General features: G+C 43.8%; 1 protein-coding gene across 13 annotated transcripts in view; it reads right to left on the reverse strand.

The window, feature by feature from the left end:
- Positions 1-22,766, reverse strand: part of NEK11 (NIMA related kinase 11) — a 332,098-nt gene that overhangs the window by 124,422 nt on the left and 184,910 nt on the right. For 12 of the 13 annotated variants that reach the window (XR_016233306.1, XM_089332257.1, XM_051818466.3 and 9 more), the window contains one exon: positions 10,195-10,255. The exons of the other annotated variant lie outside the window; for it this stretch is intronic. Coding sequence is in view for 11 of the 12 variants with exons in the window: in XM_089332257.1 (XP_089188383.1) it covers positions 10,195-10,255 (61 nt within the window). In the remaining variant the exon portion in view is untranslated. The remainder of the gene's footprint in view (positions 1-10,194; positions 10,256-22,766) is intronic. 13 annotated transcript variants of the gene reach the window in all.

The raw sequence follows: 22,766 nt of genomic DNA on the forward strand, positions 1-22,766 counted from the left end.
TCAAGATGTCTGTGAATGATATGCAACATCTTAACCTGCTCAACAGGAAACTGGATATTTCTCTTTTTTAAAGATTTATTCATTTATTTGAGAGGTAGAGTTACAGACAGAGAGAGAGAGAGAAACAGAGAGAAAAGGTCTTCCATCCATTGGTACACCCCCAGATGGTCACAACAGCCTGGGCTCGGTCAGTCCAAAGCCAGGAGCCAGGAGCTCCATCTAAGTCTCCCGCATGGAAGCAGGAGCCCAAGCACTTGGGTCATCTTCCATTGCTTTCCTAGGCCATAAGCAGAGAGCTGGATCAGAAGACAAGCAGCTGGGACTCAACCCGGAGCTCATATGGCATGCTGGCACTGCAGGCAGAGGATTAACCTACAGTGCAGGTCTCGGGACACTGGATATCTCCAAAATGCTTCAACAGATGCTGAACAAGAGTAATGCCTAACTCAGTTCACAGAGGTTTCATTTTTTAAGTTAAATGTTTATACTTTGACCATGTAAGTTTAAACTGTCCTCTTATATTACGTTAACATTCTGACACATAGTAGCAACCAAAACAACCAACTTTAACTATCATCAGAGCTGGTGAGTTTCAAAAAAAATATAATTAACGCAAAGCAGACAGCAGCTACCTGAGCCATCTCAGAGCCAGAGCCTCTTCCCTGTAAGACTATGTGAAGAGGTGGTCTTCATGGTTTCCATGTAAGATTCTATGGAATCCTGAAACCCATAAAGTTCTCATTCATAATAGAAGGTCCTACAGTGAGCGTCCTTCCCAGCCAGCTATTTCAAAGGCACGTGCCACCATCATCTCCATGTCTGTAGCCATACTCCACGGACCCCTTCTACTTAAGCTGCAGAATCAGTAGGACTCCACCACCCTGCTCGCATAAGAGGTCACCGTGAGAGGTCATCAGAGCAGTAGGAAGCAAAGGCGGGGCGAAGGAGATTTCTGTCTTCCACCATTTGAGACAGCAAGCACTGCAGAAATGTTCTATAATCCAGAATCATGCAATTAGAAGTCTGGAAAAAAGCTAATTCAACTTCAGGATACATGTAATTTTTGGTTTTATAATTTAAGCTTTTTAATTCATAAATCTAGGTTTACTACAATCTTCTCAGCAATAAAGATGTCCAAAAATCTTAATATAGCCTTGATAGGAGCCTTATCATAGAATTGGGCTCTTCATAAAGCAAGTCTCAGCAAATTCAAAAGAATTAGAATCATACCATGTAGCTTCTCAGACCATAAAGGAATGAAGTTGGAAATTAGCAACTCAGGAATCCCTAGAGCATACACAAACACATGGAGATTGAACAACATGCTCCTGAATGAACAATGGGTCATAGAAGAAATTGAAAGAGAAATCAAAAATTTTCTGGAAGTAAATGAGGATAACAGCACAACATACCAAAACTTACGGGACGCAGCAAAAGCAGTGTTAAGAGGAAAGTTTATATCAATAGGCACCTACATCAAGAAATTGGAAAGGCACCAAATAGAGGAGCTTTCAATTCACCTCAAGGATCTAGAAAACCTACAGCAAACCAGACCCAAATCTAGTAGGAGAAGAGAAATAATTAAAATCAGAGAAGAAATCAACAGGATTGAATCAAGAAAAACATTACAAAAAATCAGCCAAACGAGGAGCTGGTTTTTTGAAAAAATAAACAAAATTGACACCCCATTGGCCCAACTAACTAAAAAAAGAAGAGAAAAGACCCAAATCAATAAAATCAGAGATGAAAAAGGAAATGTAACAACAGACACCACAGAAATAAAAAGAATCATCAGAAATTACTACAAGGACTTGTATGCCAGCAAACAGGGAAACCTATCAGAAATGGATAGATTCCTGGACACATGCAACCTACCTAAATTGAACCAGGAAGACATCGAAAACCTAAACAGACCCATAACTGAGACAGAAATTGAAACAGTAATAAAGGCCCTCCCAACAAAGAAAAGCCCAGGACCAGATGGATTCACTGCTGAATTCTACCAGACATTTAAAGAAGAACTAACTCCAATTCTTCTCAAACTATTCATAACAATCGAAGAAGAGGGAATCCTCCCAAATTCTTTCTATGAAGCCAGCATCACCTTAATTCCTAAGCCGGAAAAAGATGCAGCACTGAAAGAGAATTACAGACCAATATCCCTGATGAACATAGATGCAAAAATCCTCAATAAAATTCTCGCCAATAGAATGCAACAACACATCAGAAAGATCATCCACCCAGACCAAGTGGGATTTATCCCTGGTATGCAGGGATGGTTTAATGTGCGCAAGACAATCAATGTGATACACCACATTAACAGACTGCAGAAGAAAAACCATATGATTATCTCAATAGATGCCGAGAAAGCATTTGATAAAATACAACACCCGTTCATGATGAAAACTCTAAGCAAACTGGGTTTGGAAGGAACATTCCTCAATACAATCAAAGCAATCTATGAAAAACCCACAACCAACATCCTATTGAATGGGGAAAAGTTGGAAGCATTTCCACTGAGATCTGGTACCAGACAGGGATGTCCACTCTCACCACTGCTATTCAATATAGTTCTGGAGGTTCTAGCCAGAGCTATTAGGCAAGAAAAAGAAATTAAAGGGATACAAATTGGGAAGGAAGAACTCAAACTATCCCTCTTTGCAGATGACATGATTCTTTATTTAGGGGACCCAAAGAACTCTACTAAGAGACTATTGGAACTCATAGAAGAGTTTGGCAGAGTAGCAGGGTATAAAATCAATGCACAAAAATCAACAGCCTTTGTATACACAGACAATGCCATGGCTGAGGAAGAACTTCTAAGATCAATCTCATTCACAATAGCTACAAAAACAATCAAATACCTTGGAATAAACTTAACCAAGGACGTTAAAGATCTCTACGATGAAAATTACAAAACCTTAAAGAAAGAAATAGAAGAGGATACCAAGAAATGGAAAAATCTTCCATGCTCATGGATTGGAAGAATCAATATCATCAAAATGTCCATTCTCCCAAAAGCAATTTATAGATTCAATGCAATACCAATCAAGATACCGAAGACCTTCTTCTCAGATCTGGAAAAAATGGTGCTGAAATTTATATGGAGGCACAAGAGACCTCGAATAGCTAAAGCAATCTTGTACAACAAAAACAAAGCCGGAGGCATCACAATACCAGATTTCAGGACATACTACAGGGCAGTTGTAATCAAAACAGCATGGTACTGGTACAGAAACAGATGGCTAGACCAATGGAACAGAATTGAAACACCAGAAATCAACCCAAACACCTACAGCCAACTTATATTTGATCAAGGATCTAAAACTAATTCCTGGAGCAAGGACAGTCTACTCAATAAATGGTGCTGGGAAAAATGGATTTCCACATGCAGAATCAGGAAGCAAGACTCCTACCTTACACCTTACACAAAAATCCACTCAACATGGATTAAAGACCTAAATCTACGACCTGACACCATCAAGTTACTAGAGAACATTGGAGAAACCCTTCAAGATATTGGCACAGGCAAAGAATTTCTGGAAAAGACCCGGGAGGCACAGGCAGTCAAAGCCAAAATCAACTATTGGGATTGCATCAAATTGAGAAGTTTCTGTACTGCAAAAGAAACAGTCAGGAGAGTGAAGAGACAACCGACAGAATGGGAAAAAATATTTGCAAACTATGCAACAGATAAAGGGTTAATAACCAGAATCTACAAAGAGATCAAGAAACTCCACAAAAACAAAACCAACAACCCATTTAAGAGATGGGCCAAGGACCTCAATAGACATTTTTCAAAAGAGGAAATCCAAATGGCCAACAGGCACATGAAAAAATGTTCAAGGTCACTAGCAATCAGGGAAATGCAAATGAAAATCACAATGAGGTTTCACCTCACCCCGGTTAGAATGGCTCACATTCAGAAATCTACCAACAACAGATACTGGCGAGGATGTGGGGAAAAAGGGACACTAACCCACTGTTGGTGGGAATGCAAACTGGCTAAGCCACTATGGAAGTCAGTCTGGAGATTCCTCAGAAACCTGAATATAACCCTACCGTTCGACCCAGCTATCCCACTCCTTGGAATTTACCCAAAGGAATTTAAATTGGCAAACAAAAAAGCAGTCTGCACCCTAATGTTTATTGCAGCACAATTCACAATAGCCAAGACCTGGAACCAACCTAAATGCCCATCAACGGTAGACTGGATAAAGAAATTATGGGATATGTACTCTTTAGAATACTATACTGCAGTAAGAAACAACGAAATCCAGTCATTTGCAACAAAATGGAGGAATCTGGAACACATCATGCTGAGTGAAATAAGCCAGTCCCAAAGGGACAAATACCATATGTTCTCCCTGATTGGTGACAACTGACTGAACACCAAAAAGGAAACCTGTTGAAGTGAAATGGACACTATGGGAAATGGTGACTTGATCAGCATAGCCCTGACTGTTAATGGACAACTTAATACATTATCCCTCTTAGTAGTTTTTTTGTCTGTTCTACTTAATATGACTGGTTTAATTCTGTAATTATCACACAGTTATTCTTAAGTGGTGAAAATTAACTGAAATGTGATCCCTGTTAAACATAAGAGTGGGAATAAGAGAGGGAAGAGATGTATAATTTGGGACATGCTCAAGCTGACTTGCCCCAAATGATAGAGTTAGAAACATACCAGGGGATTCCAATTCAATCCCATCAAGGTGTCATGTACCAATGCCATCTCACTAGTCCAAGTGATCAATTTCAGTTCACAATTGATCATAATGAAAGGACTAAGAGTCAAAGGGAGCACATAAACAAGTCTAGTACCTGCTAACACTAACCGATAGAATAAATAAAGGGGAGAGTGATCCAACATGGGAAGTGAGATACTCAGCAGACTCATAGAATGGCAGATGTCCTAAATAGCACTCTGGCCTCAGAATCAGCCCTAAAGGCATTCGGATCTGGCTGAAAAGCCCATGAGAGTATTTCAGGCATGGAAAGCCAAGACACTCTGGCAAAAGATCTCTGTGAGTGAGATCCCAGTGGAAAGAACAGGTCTTCAAAGAAGGAGGTACCTTTCTCTGAAGGGAGGAGAGAACCTCCACTTTGACTATGACCTTGTCTAAACAAGATAAGAGTCGTAGAACTCAGAGGGCTTCCATAGCCTTGGAAACTCATGACTGGAGCATAGGGAGATTACTGATGCCATAGACAGGAGTGTCAATTGGTAAAGTCAACAACAGGAGTCACTGTGCACTTACTCCTCATGTAGGATCTCTGTCCTTAATGTGCTGTGCATTGAGATTTAATGCTATAACGAGTACTCAAACAATATATTTCACTTTGTGTTTCTATGGGGGTGCAAATTGTTGAAATATTTACTTAATGCATACTAAACTGATCTTCTGTAAAAAAAAAAAAAAAAAGAAATTATCAATTCCCAACTTGACTCTCACTGGGATTAAACATGACAATAGGTCTGATCTGATTTCATCATCATTTAAAAAAAATCATCTATTATTTTTCACTTTATGTTTCTGTGTGGGAGCAAACTGTTGAAATCCTTACTTAATGTATACTAAGCTGATCTTCTGTATATTAAGATAATCGAAAATGAATCTTGATGTGAATGGAAGGGGAGAGAGAGTGGGAAAGGGGAGGGTTGTGGGTGGGAGGGACGGTATGGGGGGGAAGCCATTGTAATCCATAAGTCGTATTTTGGAAATTTATATTCATTAAATAAAAGGTAAAAAAAAAAAAGAATTGGGCTCTTTACTTTCCAATGCTCATCTTTTTTTAAAAAATATTGATTTCTAACCTAAGAATTCACATAGCTTACAATTCAAAAATGAACAAAAAAGCAGTTCCTTGCCTCACTGCCAAGTTCCATTACCCAAATTCAACCATATCTAACTCTTTAACATTGATTTGGTATTTAACATTTGTCTCTATCACATATATAAGAGTACTGCAAAAAGCTCATGGAAAATGGAATTAAAAGATAAATCTGTTTTGGGGTATTGTATACAGTTAAGCCCCTAATGTATGTAGATTATATTTTCTTTCTTTTTTTTTTTAAAGATTTATTTATTTTATTTGAAAGTCAGAGTTACACAGAGAGAGGAGAAGCAGAGAGAAAGGTCTTCCATCCGATGGTCACTCCCCAGTTGGCCACAACGGCCAGAACTGTGCCAATCTGAAGCCAGGAGCCAGGAGCTTCTTCTGGGTCTCTCACGTAGGTGCAAGGGCCCAAAGACTTGGGCTATCTTCTTACTGCTTTCCCAGACCATAGCGGAGAGCTGGATGGGAAATGGAGCAGCCAGGTCTCGAACCGGCACCCATGTTGGATGCCGGCACTTCAGGCCAGGGTGTTAACCCACTGCGCCACAGCGCCAGGCCCATATTTTCTTTCTTTTATAAATCTTTTTCCCGGGCCGGCGCTGCGGCTCACTGGGCTAATCCTCCGCCTAGCGGCGCCGGCACACTGGGTTCTAGTCCCAGTTGGGGCACCGGATTCTGTCCCGGTTGCCCCTCTTCCAGGGCAGCTCTCTGCTGTGGCCAGGGAGTGCAGTGGAGGATGGCCCAGGTGCTTGGGCCCTGCACCCCATGGGAGACCAGGAAAAGCACCTGGCTCCTGGCTCCTGCCATCGGATCAGCGCGGTACGCTGGCCACAGCGCACCGGCCGCGGCGGCCATTGGAGGGTGAACCAACGGCAAAGGAAGACCTTTCTCTCTGTCTCTCTCTCTCACTGTCCACTCTGCCTGTCAAAAAAAAAAAAAAAAAAAAAAAAAAACACTTTTTCCCAAAAGTTAACAATTGCGTTGAATTTTTAACATGAATTAGTTTCCTGATTGCTTCTATATGATTTCTCCCTAAATTCTCGAAAGGAACTGAAAACTTATAGTCGAGTCTGGTGGGCTATCCATTCATTCCATCCTCCCTGCAAGTGAACCATTTTCCTCCCAGAGCCCTCTGAATGGATTGTGCAGGCCTGTTGCCAGCTGTTGTGAAGAGACTGTCCCTTAACTGTCGCTCTGGGAATCCCTTTAACTTCCCTCCTGTGTTGGCTTCCCGGTCACCTAAGTCCATGCCTTCCTCTTTCTTGGTTTACTACATCTTTAGGGTCAGTACATACTCTAGGAACCTCATAAGAAAAGCCATGGGGACGAGAAGGTAGACATTTGGAGACTGCAGGTTTGAAAATGTCTTTATTCCTTGCTCGCCTGTGATTGGTGGATTGGACAGATAAAAAATTCTAGATTCAGGAGTGGGTGTTGTGGTACAGATGATAAACCACCATTAGGATGCTTGCATCCCATATTGGAGTGTGAGGGTCCAGTCATGCCTCTACCTCTGCTCCAGCTTCCCACTGATGAACACTCTGGGAGGCAGAGGGTGAAGGCTCAAGTGCTTTGGTCTCTGCAAGCCGCATGGGAGACCCAGCATGAATGCCCAGTTTCTTGGTTCAGCCTGGCCCAGCCCTGGGCATTTGGAGAGTGAACCAGCAGATGGAAAATCAGTCTCCTCCCTACCTGCACCCCCTTCCATCGACCTTCTTGTTCTGTCATTCCAATAAGAAAAAAATATAAAAATTTTTTTAAAAGTCTAGATTCAAACTTTATTGTCTTCTAAATTTCATTATTACTGAAAAATAAGACAATAAGACACTATTTTTCTTGGTACTTTATAAGTAAACTATTATTCTCTCAAGATATTTGTCTTCTTTATTTGATAAATTTATGAATTTTATATTCTTTTTCTGGAATTTTTTTCAGTTAGATGTTAAGAAACCTAGGTGGATCATTTTGCTTCCTTATCATTTATTAATTCTATTCTGGAAAATCTGCTTAACTTTACCTCCCAAACCCTCTACTGAATTTTTAATTTCTGCTATGAAAATGACATTTCAAGAGCTCTTTCTTGGGCTCTTATATTCCTTTTTGTTTGTATCTTGTAGGTAATATCTTCTTTAATAGCCTGTAAGATTTCAGTAGCTGTGTTTTGAGCTTTTCTTCCTGACATATTCTGTTTCCTGAATTTTAGTACGTTTTTGTTTTAATTTCCCTCTTTTTTGTTAAATTTCCTCAGATATCAGGGGCCATCTGGCTACATGTTCATATTGAAGCAGGAAGTATTAAAAGCCAGTGGAAGCTCTTCTGGTGGACCTGGGACTGTCGGCTGGTAGGGCTGAGCCTTGCTGTTTGTTGGGGGAATGCCAGTGTCTTTTAGGGCCCTGGGGTTGGTAACGCTGTCACAGAGGTATCTTCAGAAGGGGTCCACAATTTCTGAACCTGAAGAGGTCTGTGCTGCTCCGCCGGTGTTTCAGAAGCCGAGTCGGGGTGCTGTCTGGGGACCTCATTATTCAACAGGCAGATGCTTGCTCCCTCCCTCTGTTTCCATCACGTCACACCAACCTTCTCTTTGGTGTCTCTGCTGTCCCCAAATCCAGAGCCTCCTGGATTCACTGCCCCCCTAAATCAAATCAAGTGTCTCTGCTTGACTGAGCCAGCAGACAGAAAGGGACTTGGCGTCTCTCGCTCCTTATTCATGTTGTCACCCCATCCTCCTGTTTCGTCTTCACCCGCAGCCTGCCTTCAGTCGTAACCGGGGCTCCACATCCTGGGTCTTCCTGGGAGTCTGTGGCTCACTTGTCTCATCTCTCCAATCTCACCCCCTACTCTCCCTTCCTGCCCATACACATCTCCCACATTTAGTTTCAGTCTTATCTTTTTATAAATTGGATTTCTACATAAGATTGTATCTTAGAAAAGATAGCTTTGACTGTAAAACAGAAAAAAAATTAAATAACACTGGATTGGATAGATGATATCTAAATTTCCTTCTAGACTGAATGATTTTATAGAAATGAGCATTAGAAACATGGAATAAAAATACACATTCATCATTGCCTCCCACTAATGTGACAGAAAAGGAATAAAGCAGATATAAACCTCCAGGGAAACAGGAAGCAGACGAAAGCTGGTAGTGAATTCTAGAAGATACAAGTCATATGGGTTAAGTGGTAACTGACTTGGAAAACAGAGGACGCTGAGAGCTATTTTGCTTGAAACTGGTGACGGAGCAGGGACTTCATAAAATTTCTCTTAAAATATTCTGAAATAAGTGTTAGAGGCTGCTTCTGCACTGGACTCCAGGTAACAAGGAAAGCAGCCCATGCTGCTCGGGCCTAGACAGGGATAGCGACTTGGTCAAAGGAAAAGACTTCCGGGTCTCCAAGTCCGTATCCGGTATGCCATGTCCTTAGCAGGTGTTACTGATATACAATTAAGCAGATTGCAGGGCAATGATCAGGAGAAGAAATCAAAGAGCTGGTTTATGCCCGAGGTTTCTTACATGGAAATGTGGACGGAGAACAAAAACTAAACTGTGTTTAATGCTCCTAATAAAACAATGGCCGATGTTCACCCACCTGAAAACTTAGGCGTTCAGCTTTATTCCTGCCTGCCATTTCCTCTGAAGAGATAAGAAATGGCTATGCCACTAAAACTTCGGAAAATCAAAACTCACATTTTGCGCATTTAAAAGCACATTTAAAAGAAAAACTATCTCAGCCCTTTGTATCCAGAACCTGTAAGAATACTATGTGTGACAATTTATTGCCTAGTACTAGAAGCTATCACAGTTGGGATTTTCAGATTAAAAAAAAGAAGTATATATGAGAAACTGAGAAATAGGGTTTTATCCTTGAAGCACAGCAATCCCATTTATTGAGGCTGAAAACACTAAAGGAATTTCAGCTTTGTTTTTTCAGATCAAGTCTCTTCCAATAACTGAGTGACCTTCAGAGGGAAGGTGCTCTCAGCTTGACTGAATGCAACCCACTTACACAGGGCAAGGGAGGCAAGCAGGTTCCTCCGCCAGGGTCTGTGACACCGCCTGTATGCACTGCCAGGCCACCAGACAATCACAAGGGACCACCGAGTGCCAACTATTCTGTTTTGGAGATGGGAAGTCAGTAACAATGATAATAAGCAATTCTTTTTTTTTTTTTTTTTTAGTTTCTTGGTCCTTGGGCCAGATGCCCAACCTGTTAGCCTCATTTTCCTCATCTGTCAAACACATTTGGGTTGAAATATCTGTAAGTTTCCTTCCAAGCTTTCTACTTACTGGCTATGCCAGTGCAATCTATAGGTGTTGCTATATTCAGGAATCTGAAGACATTTACCTACCTAGAGAAGTGCAACTCAGAACGTTTTCCAAACACCTGATCAAAGCTTCGATATCACTGTCCTGTCAAAACAAGAGAAAGATTTACTTTCCCAGTATGATAGAAAGACATCTCGTTACATGGATAAATGGTTTTGTTGCAGTTAAATAAAACACAAAGAAATTCGGCTGCCAAATTATTTTACAGTGTCATCCCACTTTTTAAAGAAAAACACTTGTATCTAAATGTCTCATCTTAATCTCTGGATTTATTACCATGTGTGATAGGACAAACATACACTTAAAATGTAGACGGGGTTTCGACTAAAGGCAAAATTGTAAATGATCTGTATTTTCTCCTTTGTGTGCTTATGTCTTCTCTAAATTTTTTATAATATCTAAATATTCGTTTAATCTGCAAAAAAATAGTAAATGCTACAAGGATGGGAAGCAAGGTTTTATTCGACCTATAATTCATTCAGTCAGCAGAAGGGTGTTTCTACTAGTTCTTCTTTAGAAACTCACAGTCTTTGAGGAGCCATAAAGCTAAGAACCGCATTCTTCATTTACCTTAATGCTCAGTAAGAGCCAGATCTCCCTCTTGAGGGTGGGAGGGGAGAGAAGGATCCCAGAACAGTAGTTGATAACAAATATCGTCTTCAATACGAAGCCAGTACCTGTCCTCCACCCAGAGGGCTGGAGGTAATCCCAGACAGGATCCTAATGATCTGGACAAAAGGAACTTCTTAATTGTTTCCAGGTTTGTGGTTATACTGAGGGAAACGAATGATCCACAGCTTACTGCTTCGTTTCAAAGCAAGCAACACGTTTCATACTGCAGCAGCTGTTGATTTTAGAGAAACGCATTGTAGGGTAATAGACTATCCTAAAATGTTAAATAAATGTGTTGGATTTCATTTGGTAAAACCTGATGAGATCTGTGCGCCCACTTTTTATGCCTGAGGTAAAAACCGGCATCACTTTATGTACAGAATGTGCAGAAGAGGCAGTGATGAGAAATGCTCGCTTGTTCAATGCCGGGGGCCGGGTACCAGGCACAGAAATAGAAGAAGTCAAAACAGACCCCTCCTTCTTCTGCAACCTTGTTTTCTCCAACTTACAGGGACAACTGAGTCAGAGAAGGGTTCAATAGCAAGGCATCCTATGCTGAAGGAAAAACAAAACACACTGGCCTGAACAAGCTTGATCTCTCAGATCTTGGTTTTCACAGCTGTGAAACTGGGATGCTCTCTCAGTTCCCATTCAGGCTGCTGTGACAAAACACCATAGAGTGGTGGCTTACAAACAGCAGAAGTCTGTTTCTCACAGATCAGGAGGCTGGCAAGTCCAACCAGGGCATTATCAGATTTAGAATCTGGTGAGGGCCCGCTTCCTGGTTCACATACAGCACCTTTTTATTGTGTCCTCACATAATGGCAGTAAGCTTTCTTGAGGCCTATTTTATAAAGGCATCGATCCCTCTCATTAGGGTGGAGCCAAAGGCTCCATCATGGAATGCCGTAACATTGGTGTCTAGAGTTCAGAGCGTGAATCTGAGAGGGACTCAGTCAGCCCAGAGCAGGGATTGAATTGGATGACACTTACAGAGCCTTCCAGCTTCTGTCTAAAGAGCCACGTAGACAGTACATGTGGTAGATTATTTTCAAAAATGTCCCTCCATCCCTCTCATTAAGAGGCAGACTTGACTGTGAGTTGGCCTGTAATTTGCTTTGACCAACAGAATGTAGAAGTGATGTTGGGGCTGGCGCTGTGGCATAGCGGGTAAAGCCGCTGCCTGCAGTGCTGGCATCCCATATGGGCGTCGGTTTGAGTCCTGGCTGCTCCACTTCTGATCCAGCTCTCTGCTATGGCCTGGAAAGGCAGTACAGGATGGCCCAAGCCCTTGGGGCCCTGCACCTGCACGGGAGACCCAGAGAAAGTTCCTGGCTCCTGCCTTCGGATCAGCGCAGTGCGCCGGCCGCAGCGCGCCAGCCGTGGCGGCCATTGGAGGGTGAACCAACGGCAAAGGAAGACCTTTCTCTCTGTCTCTCTCTCTCACTGTCCACTCTGCCTGTCAAAAAAAAAAAAAAAAAAAAAAAGACATCTAGGCAATCTTATTGGAGAAATCCCAATGGGAAGAGACCCTGGAGTATGAGAGGTCATGAGAGGTCAATAGAGGCCCCCACCCAACTGCAGCACATGCTAAGGGAGGCCATCTTGGACCCCTGAGCCAAGCTTGCAGCTGCATGCAACCAAATAAGTGGCTTGAGACAAATATCACATGGAGCAGAACTGCACAGCAAGCCTAGGAGAATGGCAGAATCACGAGAAGCAATACCTCATTGTTTAAACCCTCTAAGTTTCGGAGTGCTTTCTTATACAGAAAACAATAACTGAGACACGAAAGAAGAGGAAGTCACTGACCAAATACGTTCTCTATTTGTGTGTCCTCAGCACCCTGCACAGACTCCAGCCTATAAAAATGCTGAATGCACTTCTGTGTACATCTCTTCCAGCTTTTGTGACTTGTAAGGAAGTGGAACAGAAGAGTGCCATCTGCCTCCTAGTCCACAGCCTTCCCCTAGTCAGACTGAACTATGGTCACAGGCAAGTCAGCTCAGCACTCTGAGTCCCGGTTTCCTCTATTGTACACTGAGATAGAGGAAGACAGTGGTCTGTAACCCACACAGGGCTCTTATGGGAAGCCGATGAGATCAGAAAAATCTTCAGGATGGTACATGGCTTATTGGAAATACTCATGAAATGGAAGGAAAAAAGAAAACTGGATAGGATGGTATGTGACTGTAGAGGGGCAGAGACAGGAAATTAAGTCATTCAGTTGCTATGTTTACCAGGAAGCATGAGGAGTCCCACCAAATGTTTCGATCAATGCAACAGAAACAGCAAGATCCAGAGACAAGGCTTTAGGAAGCACTGGGATAGCAGTGGCACATCAATTACGATTATAGCTTCCTAACCTTCCTAAAGTAAAGGTTAGGGAACAAATTATGGGGGTGTAGTGAGGGCGGAAATAGTCCTAATACTATCGAATGAATGGATGAATGAATGAAAAATCCTTTTACTAAGGTTGTAAAATGTATCACTATGGTATCAATTTACACATATTGATTCATTTACACTCTATGAGATGGTATCGTTTTTCTCCCCATTTAACAGTTGAGAACTCCGAGGCACAATGTTTTCATATATGAACAGGGTTACACAGTAAGAAGCAAAACAGGCAGAGCCTTTATCTTCTTAGCTACCATGCTACATAAACATGCAACAGAAGGCAGGGCTTCTGACCTAGAGGAGCTCATGCAGTTGCAGAGGAACCAGGCTATAAATGCATGAAGAAGACCTAGACCTTGGCGAGACACACGGGCAGCACAATGCAACCTGGGGGCGAGATCAGAGGGCTGGGCTCCTCATCAGCTGCTTCCAACGCCAGCTTCTGAGCAGCAGCTTGACCGGAAGATCAGTTCTCTGCTACACCCGGCCTCCCCAGGAGGCACATGCAGAGGTATGGCAGAGCATCACCAAACGTGAATGCCCCCCACAGAAATACTCACCCTGTGAGAAAAAGGGAGAGAGGTGGCAGCGAGGGCCAAGCCTTTCTGATGCGCTGCCCGTGTGTGCACTCTAGCACACATCCAGTCATGGAAATCCCCGTTCAGGAGGACTTGGTAAAGTTGGAATCATGCTGCGCCTGGCAGCTTGGGCATTTCCTCACTGCATTTCCTCACCGTTTCACACTTTAAAATGAACTTTGCTGGAACTCAGCAGCCCGAGAGCGCAACTGCACCTCGGGAGATGCCAAATCACAGTACTGTCAGCCCGCAGGCATCCCAGCCAAGTGCCAGGAAGCCAGACTTTTGAATGCTGTGGGAAAAAAACAGCTCCTTTGCAAATGCATCTGGCTTTTTTTTTCAAGTCTCCTTCCCCCGTTACTGTCAACTCTTCCATATAACAGGAACATGTCTCAGAGGCACGAGGAACATCTTGTAGGACTAAGTTCAGAAAAACTGCCCCATAAATTCAAGTTCAAACATCCAGATATTTCTTTCAGAAGCAGATGTGGTCATTTGGTTGATGGAAATTGCTTCTAAGAGAGGAAGGGTCCAGTACACAACAGTTATCAATGCCTGCCCAGAGAAAGCCATGGAATCTCAAACAATCTCCCCTTTTCAATAATGTTTGTATATAGAGATTCACAATTATATTTTTCTAATAATTCACATTTATTTTTATTTGAAAGATAGACACACACACACACAGGGAGGGAAGATGGGGTGGGGGAGAGGAGAGAGAGAGAGAGAGCGAGCTTCCTATTCACTGGTTCACTTCTCATATGCCCACAACAGGTAGGGCTGGGCCAGGCTGAAACCAGGAGCCCAGAATTTAATCCAGACTCCCATGTAGATGGCAGGGACCCAACTACCTGGGCTACTGCCTCCCAGGATGTCCATTAGCAGGAAGCTGGAATTGGGCACCACAGCCGGGTATCGAAATGAGGCGTTCCAAAGTGAGATGCAGGCATCCTAAGCAGCCATCTTAACTGCTAGACCAAACACCCATCCCCACATTCATTTTTTAAACTAGAAAATACACAAAAGATGTGTTTATCTTTTAAGACACTTGATATTATATCACATATGCCTAATAAACATGTGTATTCTATGAGTATACACATAAACGCATAAATGTATACATTGTATTTTATCCCATCTTACTAAAATTTCTTCAAAGACATAATCCTAATAGCTGGCAACACTGCACCATGAAGCTACATCGTAGGTATTTATCCGTACCCTTATCATTGGATATCTAAGCTGTCTCCATGTTGTTTTGTTGTAAATAGCTTTGTAATAACTATCTTTGCACATAAATCTATGTTGTGTTTATTATTATTTCTTTAGGCTTAACTGCCCCAGAGTGGAATCACTGGATTGATGAGTGTGAACACTTGGAGCTCTCACCCTTCTCTGCTTTTTCCCTTTTCTCCATCCTTGCCCCAATGGGGCTCCACAATGAGCTACAACACCTTCATACTTTTTTCCCATCCTTTTCTCTATTAAAATGTGCTTTGTCTCAAGAGAAGACGTGATAGATTCATTAAAGCTAAAATGATTGATAAGGCTCATGTACTATCTCTATTGGGATATTTGTGTTCCATAAGGGATAGAATCTCCTATCAGAGGAATGAATTAATTCATTAATTTCTAGCAAAACCTGGAATGGCTACAAGTGGACCTGACAGGGGACAACGTGGGAGAGGGTCTTTGCACGGTTGTTAAAAATCACGGCATGGCCGGCGCCGCGGCTCACTAGGCTAGTCCTCCACCTTGCGGCGCTGGCACACCGGGTTCTAGTCCTGGTTGGGGCGCCAGATTCTGTCTCGGTTGCCCCTCTTCCAGGCCAGCTCTCTGCTGTGGCCAGGGAGTGCAGTGGAGGATGGCCCAAGTACTTGGGCCCTGCACCCCATGGGAGACCAGGAGAAGCACCTGGCTCCTGCCATTGGGTCAGCGCGGTGCGCTGGCCGCAGCGCACCGGCCGCGGCGGCCATTGAGGGGTGAACCAACGGCAAAGTAAGACCTTTCTCTCTGTCTCTCTCTCTCACTGTCCACTCTGCCTGTCAAAAAAAAAAAAAATCACGGCATGGACCTTCCTTTAGTTAGCAGTTCTGTTAGATTAGTTATCCCAGGTTATTTTCTTGGAGCTAGTCATGGTGAAAACTTCAGTTCACCAGAGAAAGAGGTGTCACTTCATTTCTCAGTTGTATTCCATTCAGAAAGCATTCATTAAATACCAATTACACGAATGGGCACAAGGACACGGAGGATCTGTGCAGCCTGAGCCAATCATTTTGGAGAGGGGGAAGACAGCAGGGAGGCCTGGGACGGTGGTGATGTGTCCTGAGGCTGGTTCTGCAGGGAGTCACTGCCGGGCAGCAGGAGACCCCAGTCATCGTCCCCACCTATTCTCCCCCTGCAGGCAGCTGGTGGGACTGCAGAAGCCAGATGAGAAGCCAGGAAGTACAAAAGGTTTTCTTTCTTTCTTTTTTTTTTTTTCTTTAATCAAACAAAAAAGAACCATTTATTAAAAGTGAACAAATGAAACTCCAACAGCTGCCCTATCTCAAGCTGCCATCATCTCTTACTTGAACCATTCAACAGCCCCACTTTAATCTACTTCCCTCCCAACGGTCTTGCCTTTGTTGGTGTGCGCAGAAATCAATCTAACATCTGCCCACTCCCTCACCTGCTGCGTGCCCCAGCCCCTGCTGATCCCCAGCCTCGCTTCAGCCCACTTCCTGGCGCACTCGCGATGCTGCAGCCACACTGATCTTTCTCCCGAGCTTCATATGCACTGTGATGTTCCCACCAGCTGGGGCCCCTTCGAACGTTCTCGCCTCGCATATTTGCGTGATTGTCTTTCTCATCGTGCAGATCCCAGCTTTGTAGCAACCGCTCGGAGCTCCTCTGAACACCCATCCAAATCGGTCTTTACTGCCATTTTGGCCATTCCCATCACAGTATTGTGTCTGTTTCTGTGAGGCACTTAGGCAAAGATGTAATTAACGTTTTGTTAGAATGAGCTCTAGGAGTGCAGGAGCCATGTTGGGTGAGTCATTATTAGCCCAGAGAGGGGCATAAAAGGGGCAATCAATACACCCTTTTTTAATAAGTTGGGGAAAGAAAATCACACACCAGGGCAATACACAAACAACAATCAAAAATATTCTCTCTGTTCACAACTCATAGCCCCTCAGCCCCGTGAAAACCTTGAATTCATTCTCTCCCCATTGAACTCACTCAGAAGCTTTGATTTGAAGGTTTTGTTTTGTTTTTTTTTTTTTTTTTTTTTGGACAGGCAGAGTGGATAGTGAGAGAGAGAGAGAAAGGTCTTCCTTTTGCCATTGGTTCACCCTTCAATGGCCGCCACCACTGGCGTGCTGTGGCCGGCGCACCGCGCTGATCCGAAGCCAGGAGCCAGGTGCTTCTCCTGGTCTCCCATGCAGGTGCAGGGCCCAAGCACTTGGGCCATCCTCCACTGCACTCCCTGGCCACAGCAGAGAGCTGGCCTGGAAGAGGGGCAACCGGGAAAGAATCCGGTGCCCCGACCGGGACTAGAACCCGGTGTGCCGGCGCTGCTAGGTGGAGGATTAGCCTAGTGAGCCGCGGCGCCGGCCGAGTTGCAGTTTCATTCCAAGCCACCTGACTGCATCCTCTGCTTCTCTCTGCATGTTTTGTTGTTGTTGTTGTTTTGGCTAACAGGGCTAATTCCTGACTGCTCTGAGGTGACCCCAGAGACAGACATTACCTAGCAGGCTCCTACAAACTGCAGTTGTCTTTGGGGGAATCCTTGTCCTGTTTTATGGGACACTTTCTGCTGCTACCAGCCCTGGGACCTCCTTTCAACAAGTAGCCCTTCTGTGGCCAGAGTCTTTGCTAAGATCCCTTCCTCTGTGACCGGCACGAGGGTACACATCTCTAGGCACTGGGGCTGCGCCATGTTGGGGGGTGGGAGCCTCAGGTGGGCCACATGAGCAGCAGGCTCAATTTCTTACCCCAGAGTTAGCTCTGGACTCATCAGTCTCCCTCAGGTTTAACCTGCTTCACGGTAGGTGCTTTCTGGTGCTTTTTCACTGTTCCCTGACTTGCGGTTATTTCGCTCACACATCTCGTGACCCTTGAGAAACTGGAGCATTTTTTATGGGGGTTAGATTTGTTTACCTTGGCCTCAGATGAAAACTATTCCTCAACAACTCAGTCTACAGAAACTTCTTTACTATTCCTTACTTAACAACACGTACAGGCATTTACCAAAGCATATGTCAAAGAAATGCGTCCAAATAACGTCTTAAAGTAATATATGAAAATACATCTTGGAAGTGCCACATACTCTATCTTGAAGTTTCATAATACTTGTTAACAAATTGAACACTCTGAGAATCCTTCTCATAAAGAAAGATCTAAAACTTTATTTAACTGTTTCTCAAACCTCATGGGCCATGGAATCCAGCCCATTCATGGAGGTCTCAGGAAATCCTCATTGGGTTGAATATGTAAAACAAGTTTCCTGTCTTAGCTGATACATTCTAGGTTCCCCAGGTTTCTTTATTAAATTCAGTTCTTGGACTTTGATAGATAGCTAGATAGATGATAGATAGAAAAATAGATGATAGATTGACCATCTGCTGGTTCACTCTACAAATACCAGCAATAGCCATGGCTAGGACAGGTTGAAGACAGAAGCTGGGAACTCAATCCAGGGCCTCCACTTGGGTGGCAGGGACCCAGCTATATAACTATCACCTGGTGCATTAACAGGAAGCTGAAATTAGCAGCTGGAAGTGAGTATTGAATCCAGGCACTCTGATATGGAATGTGGGCATCTTAACCACTCGGCCAAATGTCATCCCCATTAAGCTTTAGTTTAAAACAGTGGAGGTATGTGTGTGTTGACATATACATGTGTGTTGGAGGTTATAACTATACTTAAATAATTTACATTGAAATTATGGATATTAATAAATTGTGTACCTTTCATATTACACAAATTTAAAACAACAGCAAAATCTCACTTTTAGTCTTGTTTTCTAAGATTTATTTACTTGAGCAGCAGAATGACAGAGACACATAGAGAGTTCTTCCACCTACTAGTTCACTCCCCAAATGGCTGCCAATAGCCAAGGTTTGGCCAGGCTGAAACCAAGAGCCAGAAACTCCACCCAGGTTCCCCATATGGGTGGCAGGAACTAAAGTACTTTAGCAATCACCCAATGCTTCTCAGGAATATTAGAAGGGAGCTGGATTGGAAGCAGAGTAGCCAGGACTCAAACCAGCTGATATGGATTCCGGTGGCCCAAGTGGTGGCTTAATCTCCTGACCCACTTTAAAAAAAAAAGATTTTATTTATTTTATATGAGAGGTAGAGTTACAGACAGTAAGAGAGCGAGACAGAGAGAAAGGTCTTCCTTCTATTGGTTCACTCCCCAAATGGCCGCAACGGCTGAAGCCCCACTGATCCGAAGCCAGGAGCTTCTTTCCAGTCTCCTACATGGGTGCAAGGACCCAAGGCCTTGATCCATCTTCTACTGCTTTCCCAGGCCATAGCGGAGAGCTGGATTGGAAATGGAGCAGCTGGGACTAGAACCAGCGCCCATATGGGATGCCAGCACTGCAGGCGGAGAATTAACCTACTGCACCACTGCGCTGGCCCCCTGACCTGCTTTTACTCCTGTTTTCCTTCACATAATATTTGAGGGGCATGAGCGTATAAGGTATGGTGTTAGACACACACCATTATCATCATGAATTAGAAAAAGTCAAAAGAATTGAAGACCTCTGTATCAATCACTTTAATTTTACAAATCCTGCATACACTAAAAATCAAAAGTTCAGTGAAAATGTTAGTTTTGAGTGAACAGTTTTTTAATGTTTTGGAAAACTTTAAGGAACAAAAAATCTGTGATTGCCAAGCACTCCTGTGATTTTCCTGATCAATCCATTATTGATATAAAGAGAATTGTGACACTTGAAAATATAAAAAAAAATCCAAACTATGACAATTCTGTGGTATAAATAGCAATTTTCTGAAACAGCAAGATTTCCTCTGAACGTTGTTGTGTTGGAATCAAACCCTCTGACAGCCACAATGGATAAAAGTACCGAAAAACTTTTCATGGGAATGCTCAGTAACAGAACACGGTGGTAAAAACACGGTTACCAAACTGAATGCTGTTCCACCACCAGAGCTATCCAGCATCTTACTTTCTCATCTTTCATCTTCAGAGGCAAGTCTCAGATATTGTCATCTGTGTCTTTTTCAAGCATTATTTTGGTCTTTGAAAACCCAAACTTTGATTTGAAACTTGATAATGTGCTGCTTTGAAAATACAATCCAGCCCTTATGTAATCATATTTCTATAACAACATTCCTACTAGAAAAAAAAAAGTAATGTTATTTAGCATCTATTTCAGCCGGGACAGCTTCAGGCAAAAGTAATTGAAAGCCTACACAAACTGGCTTACACAAAAGGATCCTTTATGTTAGTTTTTGAGCATTCCCAGAGCCCCCAAGAGGGTATAGCCTCACATACTCATCCTAAACCAGTCTCTGGTCAGTGGATCCTGGTGGCTAGCCTGGCCAGAGTGAATCGGGCCTCATCAGGTCACCAGGGAAGGGTGGTTACTGACACAAAGTTGAGGCTCAGACAAATGAAGGCACAGCACCGTGAGAGCATGAACTTGGAGTGAACCTGCTTGAATTTAGACCCAACCCTACCATTCACAGTCAACGTGTTTCAAGCAAGTTACTTAGCCTATTTGTGCCTCTGCTTCCCAACTGTAGAATAGGTTGTTGAGGGAATCAAATCACATTTGTAAAGCATGAAGATCCATGCCTGGCATATAGTAACACATTATTCATATGTGTCTGTGAAACAAATGTATCCAGGGAGGAGGGCACTCCAGGCTCTCAAAGGTGGGAATGTGCTACTGTGACCAGAGTGGAGCAAGGGCAATTCTTGTGTAATCAGGGAGGGCTCAGAGAGGGAATGGTGTTGGGGCTGGAAGGCCACTGTTCAGACTTGGATCTTCACTTTCAGAGATGTGGAGAGAGAGAGAGAGAGAGAGAGAGAGAGAGAGAGAGAGAGAGAGAAATATCATCCATCTGCTGTTCACTTCCCAAATGATCTCAATGGTTGGAGCTAGGCAGGCAAAACCCAGGAGACTGGAACTTCATTCGAGTCTCCCATGTGGGTGGAAGGGGCCCAAACTGTTGGGCCATCATCCTACTGCTTTCCCAGGCTCATCAGTAGGGAGCTGGATCGGGAGCAGAGACATGGGATGCCCATGCCGCAAGCGGCAGCCTACCCCACTGTGTTCCAATGCATATTCCCCTTCCAACTGTATTACAACAGCCCTGGCAAAGGCCACTCAGTCACAGCACTCAAAAGCCAAGGTGCTCCTGGCTATTTTCCGCACCCAGATGTACCTTTCCTATCTCTTGCTTATACACATTCGAAATTCACAGGACAGCAGAGGATGGCACTTAACAAAAAGCCATAGGACAGAAGTGATGACACTTGTGAGGGCGGCCTTGAAGCCAGGCATATGAGGCTGTGACCCCTGTCTCACCGTTGGTGCTTGCAGTGTGTGGAGTGATGCCGCAGCTGCCAAACTCAGACTGCAAACAAGGCCCTGGGCTCCTAGGACGCCAGTGCCCCGTCAGTGGGTCGGAACCACTGAAACATGACTGTCGGTGTGTTTGCATCTCACCGCTAAAGCCTTGTTTATGCTGCCTTATTAATGCCTTCTAACTGCAGCTGTCTCTTATTAAGGCCTGCGGGGTTGCTTTAGCGTTTCAAGGAGATTCAGAGGTACCCAGTGACGGGCATCTAGGATTGCGATTTGGAAATAGGAAAGGTAAAGAGCACAGAGAAAGTGGGGTTGATGGAGCAGTGACAGGACACCCACTGAAGAACAGTGAGCGGGGGTGTGCTGATGGATCATTCTAGAAGCCGGTGAGCCGGGGTGGGGGGGTGGCTACCTCTGCGGCAATCTGTAGCTGGAGTTCCAGCGATGAGAAGGGGGCACCTTCGAACAGCCTCCTGTACTTGCCTTTGATTAATGACTTCATCTTTTACACATGATTGTCCAATAGTTTGGAGTAGGAAGTCCGGCAGTTTCAGGGAGATTTATGGGAACAGAAACAATTTTCACATTCCAAAAGGCTAGCCCCTGGGCTGCTCACTCCCTGTACTGCAGATTACTGTTTCCAACTCCAGTTCTAGCTTTATTCCCATTTAAACTCCACAGAGTGAGTGGAAAACTTGGCCCTGGATTTTAAATGTGATTATAAATCATCAGGCCATGGCTCATTTTCACATGTTTCGGAGCAGGCCTGTAGGTCCCACACATTTTGCTTTTCTTCTCCTTTACTGACTTCTACAGTAAAGTTCCAAACCTTCCCCAGATGGCCAACAGGTGACACAGTGAGTGTCCGCTGGATAGAACCCACAGCTCTGTCTTGGTCTGGGTGATCCCAGGTCAAACTGCTTATTCTGCTTGTTTTGGAGTTTGCTCGTTTGTTAATAGGATGGAAGGTGTTAGCCCCTTAAATTCTTGTGCGCATGAAATGGGATTAGGAATGGAAAGGGCTGAGCACAGCACCTGATGAGCTGCGAGGCAGCTCCGTTTCATTAGCCTCGACTGCTGTTTCTTCGGATGTGATTAACAGGCTTTGCAGGCGGGAAAGAAGCACCTCCAACAACATCCCCAGGCTGGACACCACAGATTGGTATTCATTCCCTTTCCCAAGTGAATAAAATATTCGGAAAACGACATTAAGTTTCTCCATGTAATTGAATTCATAAAATAGCAGGACGGGCCTCTGTGTTTTTCTGTTTGCAAGGTCCATCTAGGTGGATTTTCACATTTTCGCAGGCATTTTCGTGTAGCACAGAGCCAGGGCACCTCGGCTCTGATGATGGCTGTTTTGAATTGCTGTTGGGAGGTGGGTGGGGAGAAGACTGTTGGAGAGAAAAGCCCTAAAGGCACTGTTTCAGCAGGTCTTACCAGCTCTGTCA

This window comes from Oryctolagus cuniculus, chromosome 4 (assembly GCF_051225735.1).
Source record: "Oryctolagus cuniculus isolate XC-2025 breed Fujian yellow rabbit chromosome 4, ASM5122573v1, whole genome shotgun sequence".
Lineage (NCBI taxonomy): Eukaryota > Metazoa > Chordata > Mammalia > Lagomorpha > Leporidae > Oryctolagus > Oryctolagus cuniculus.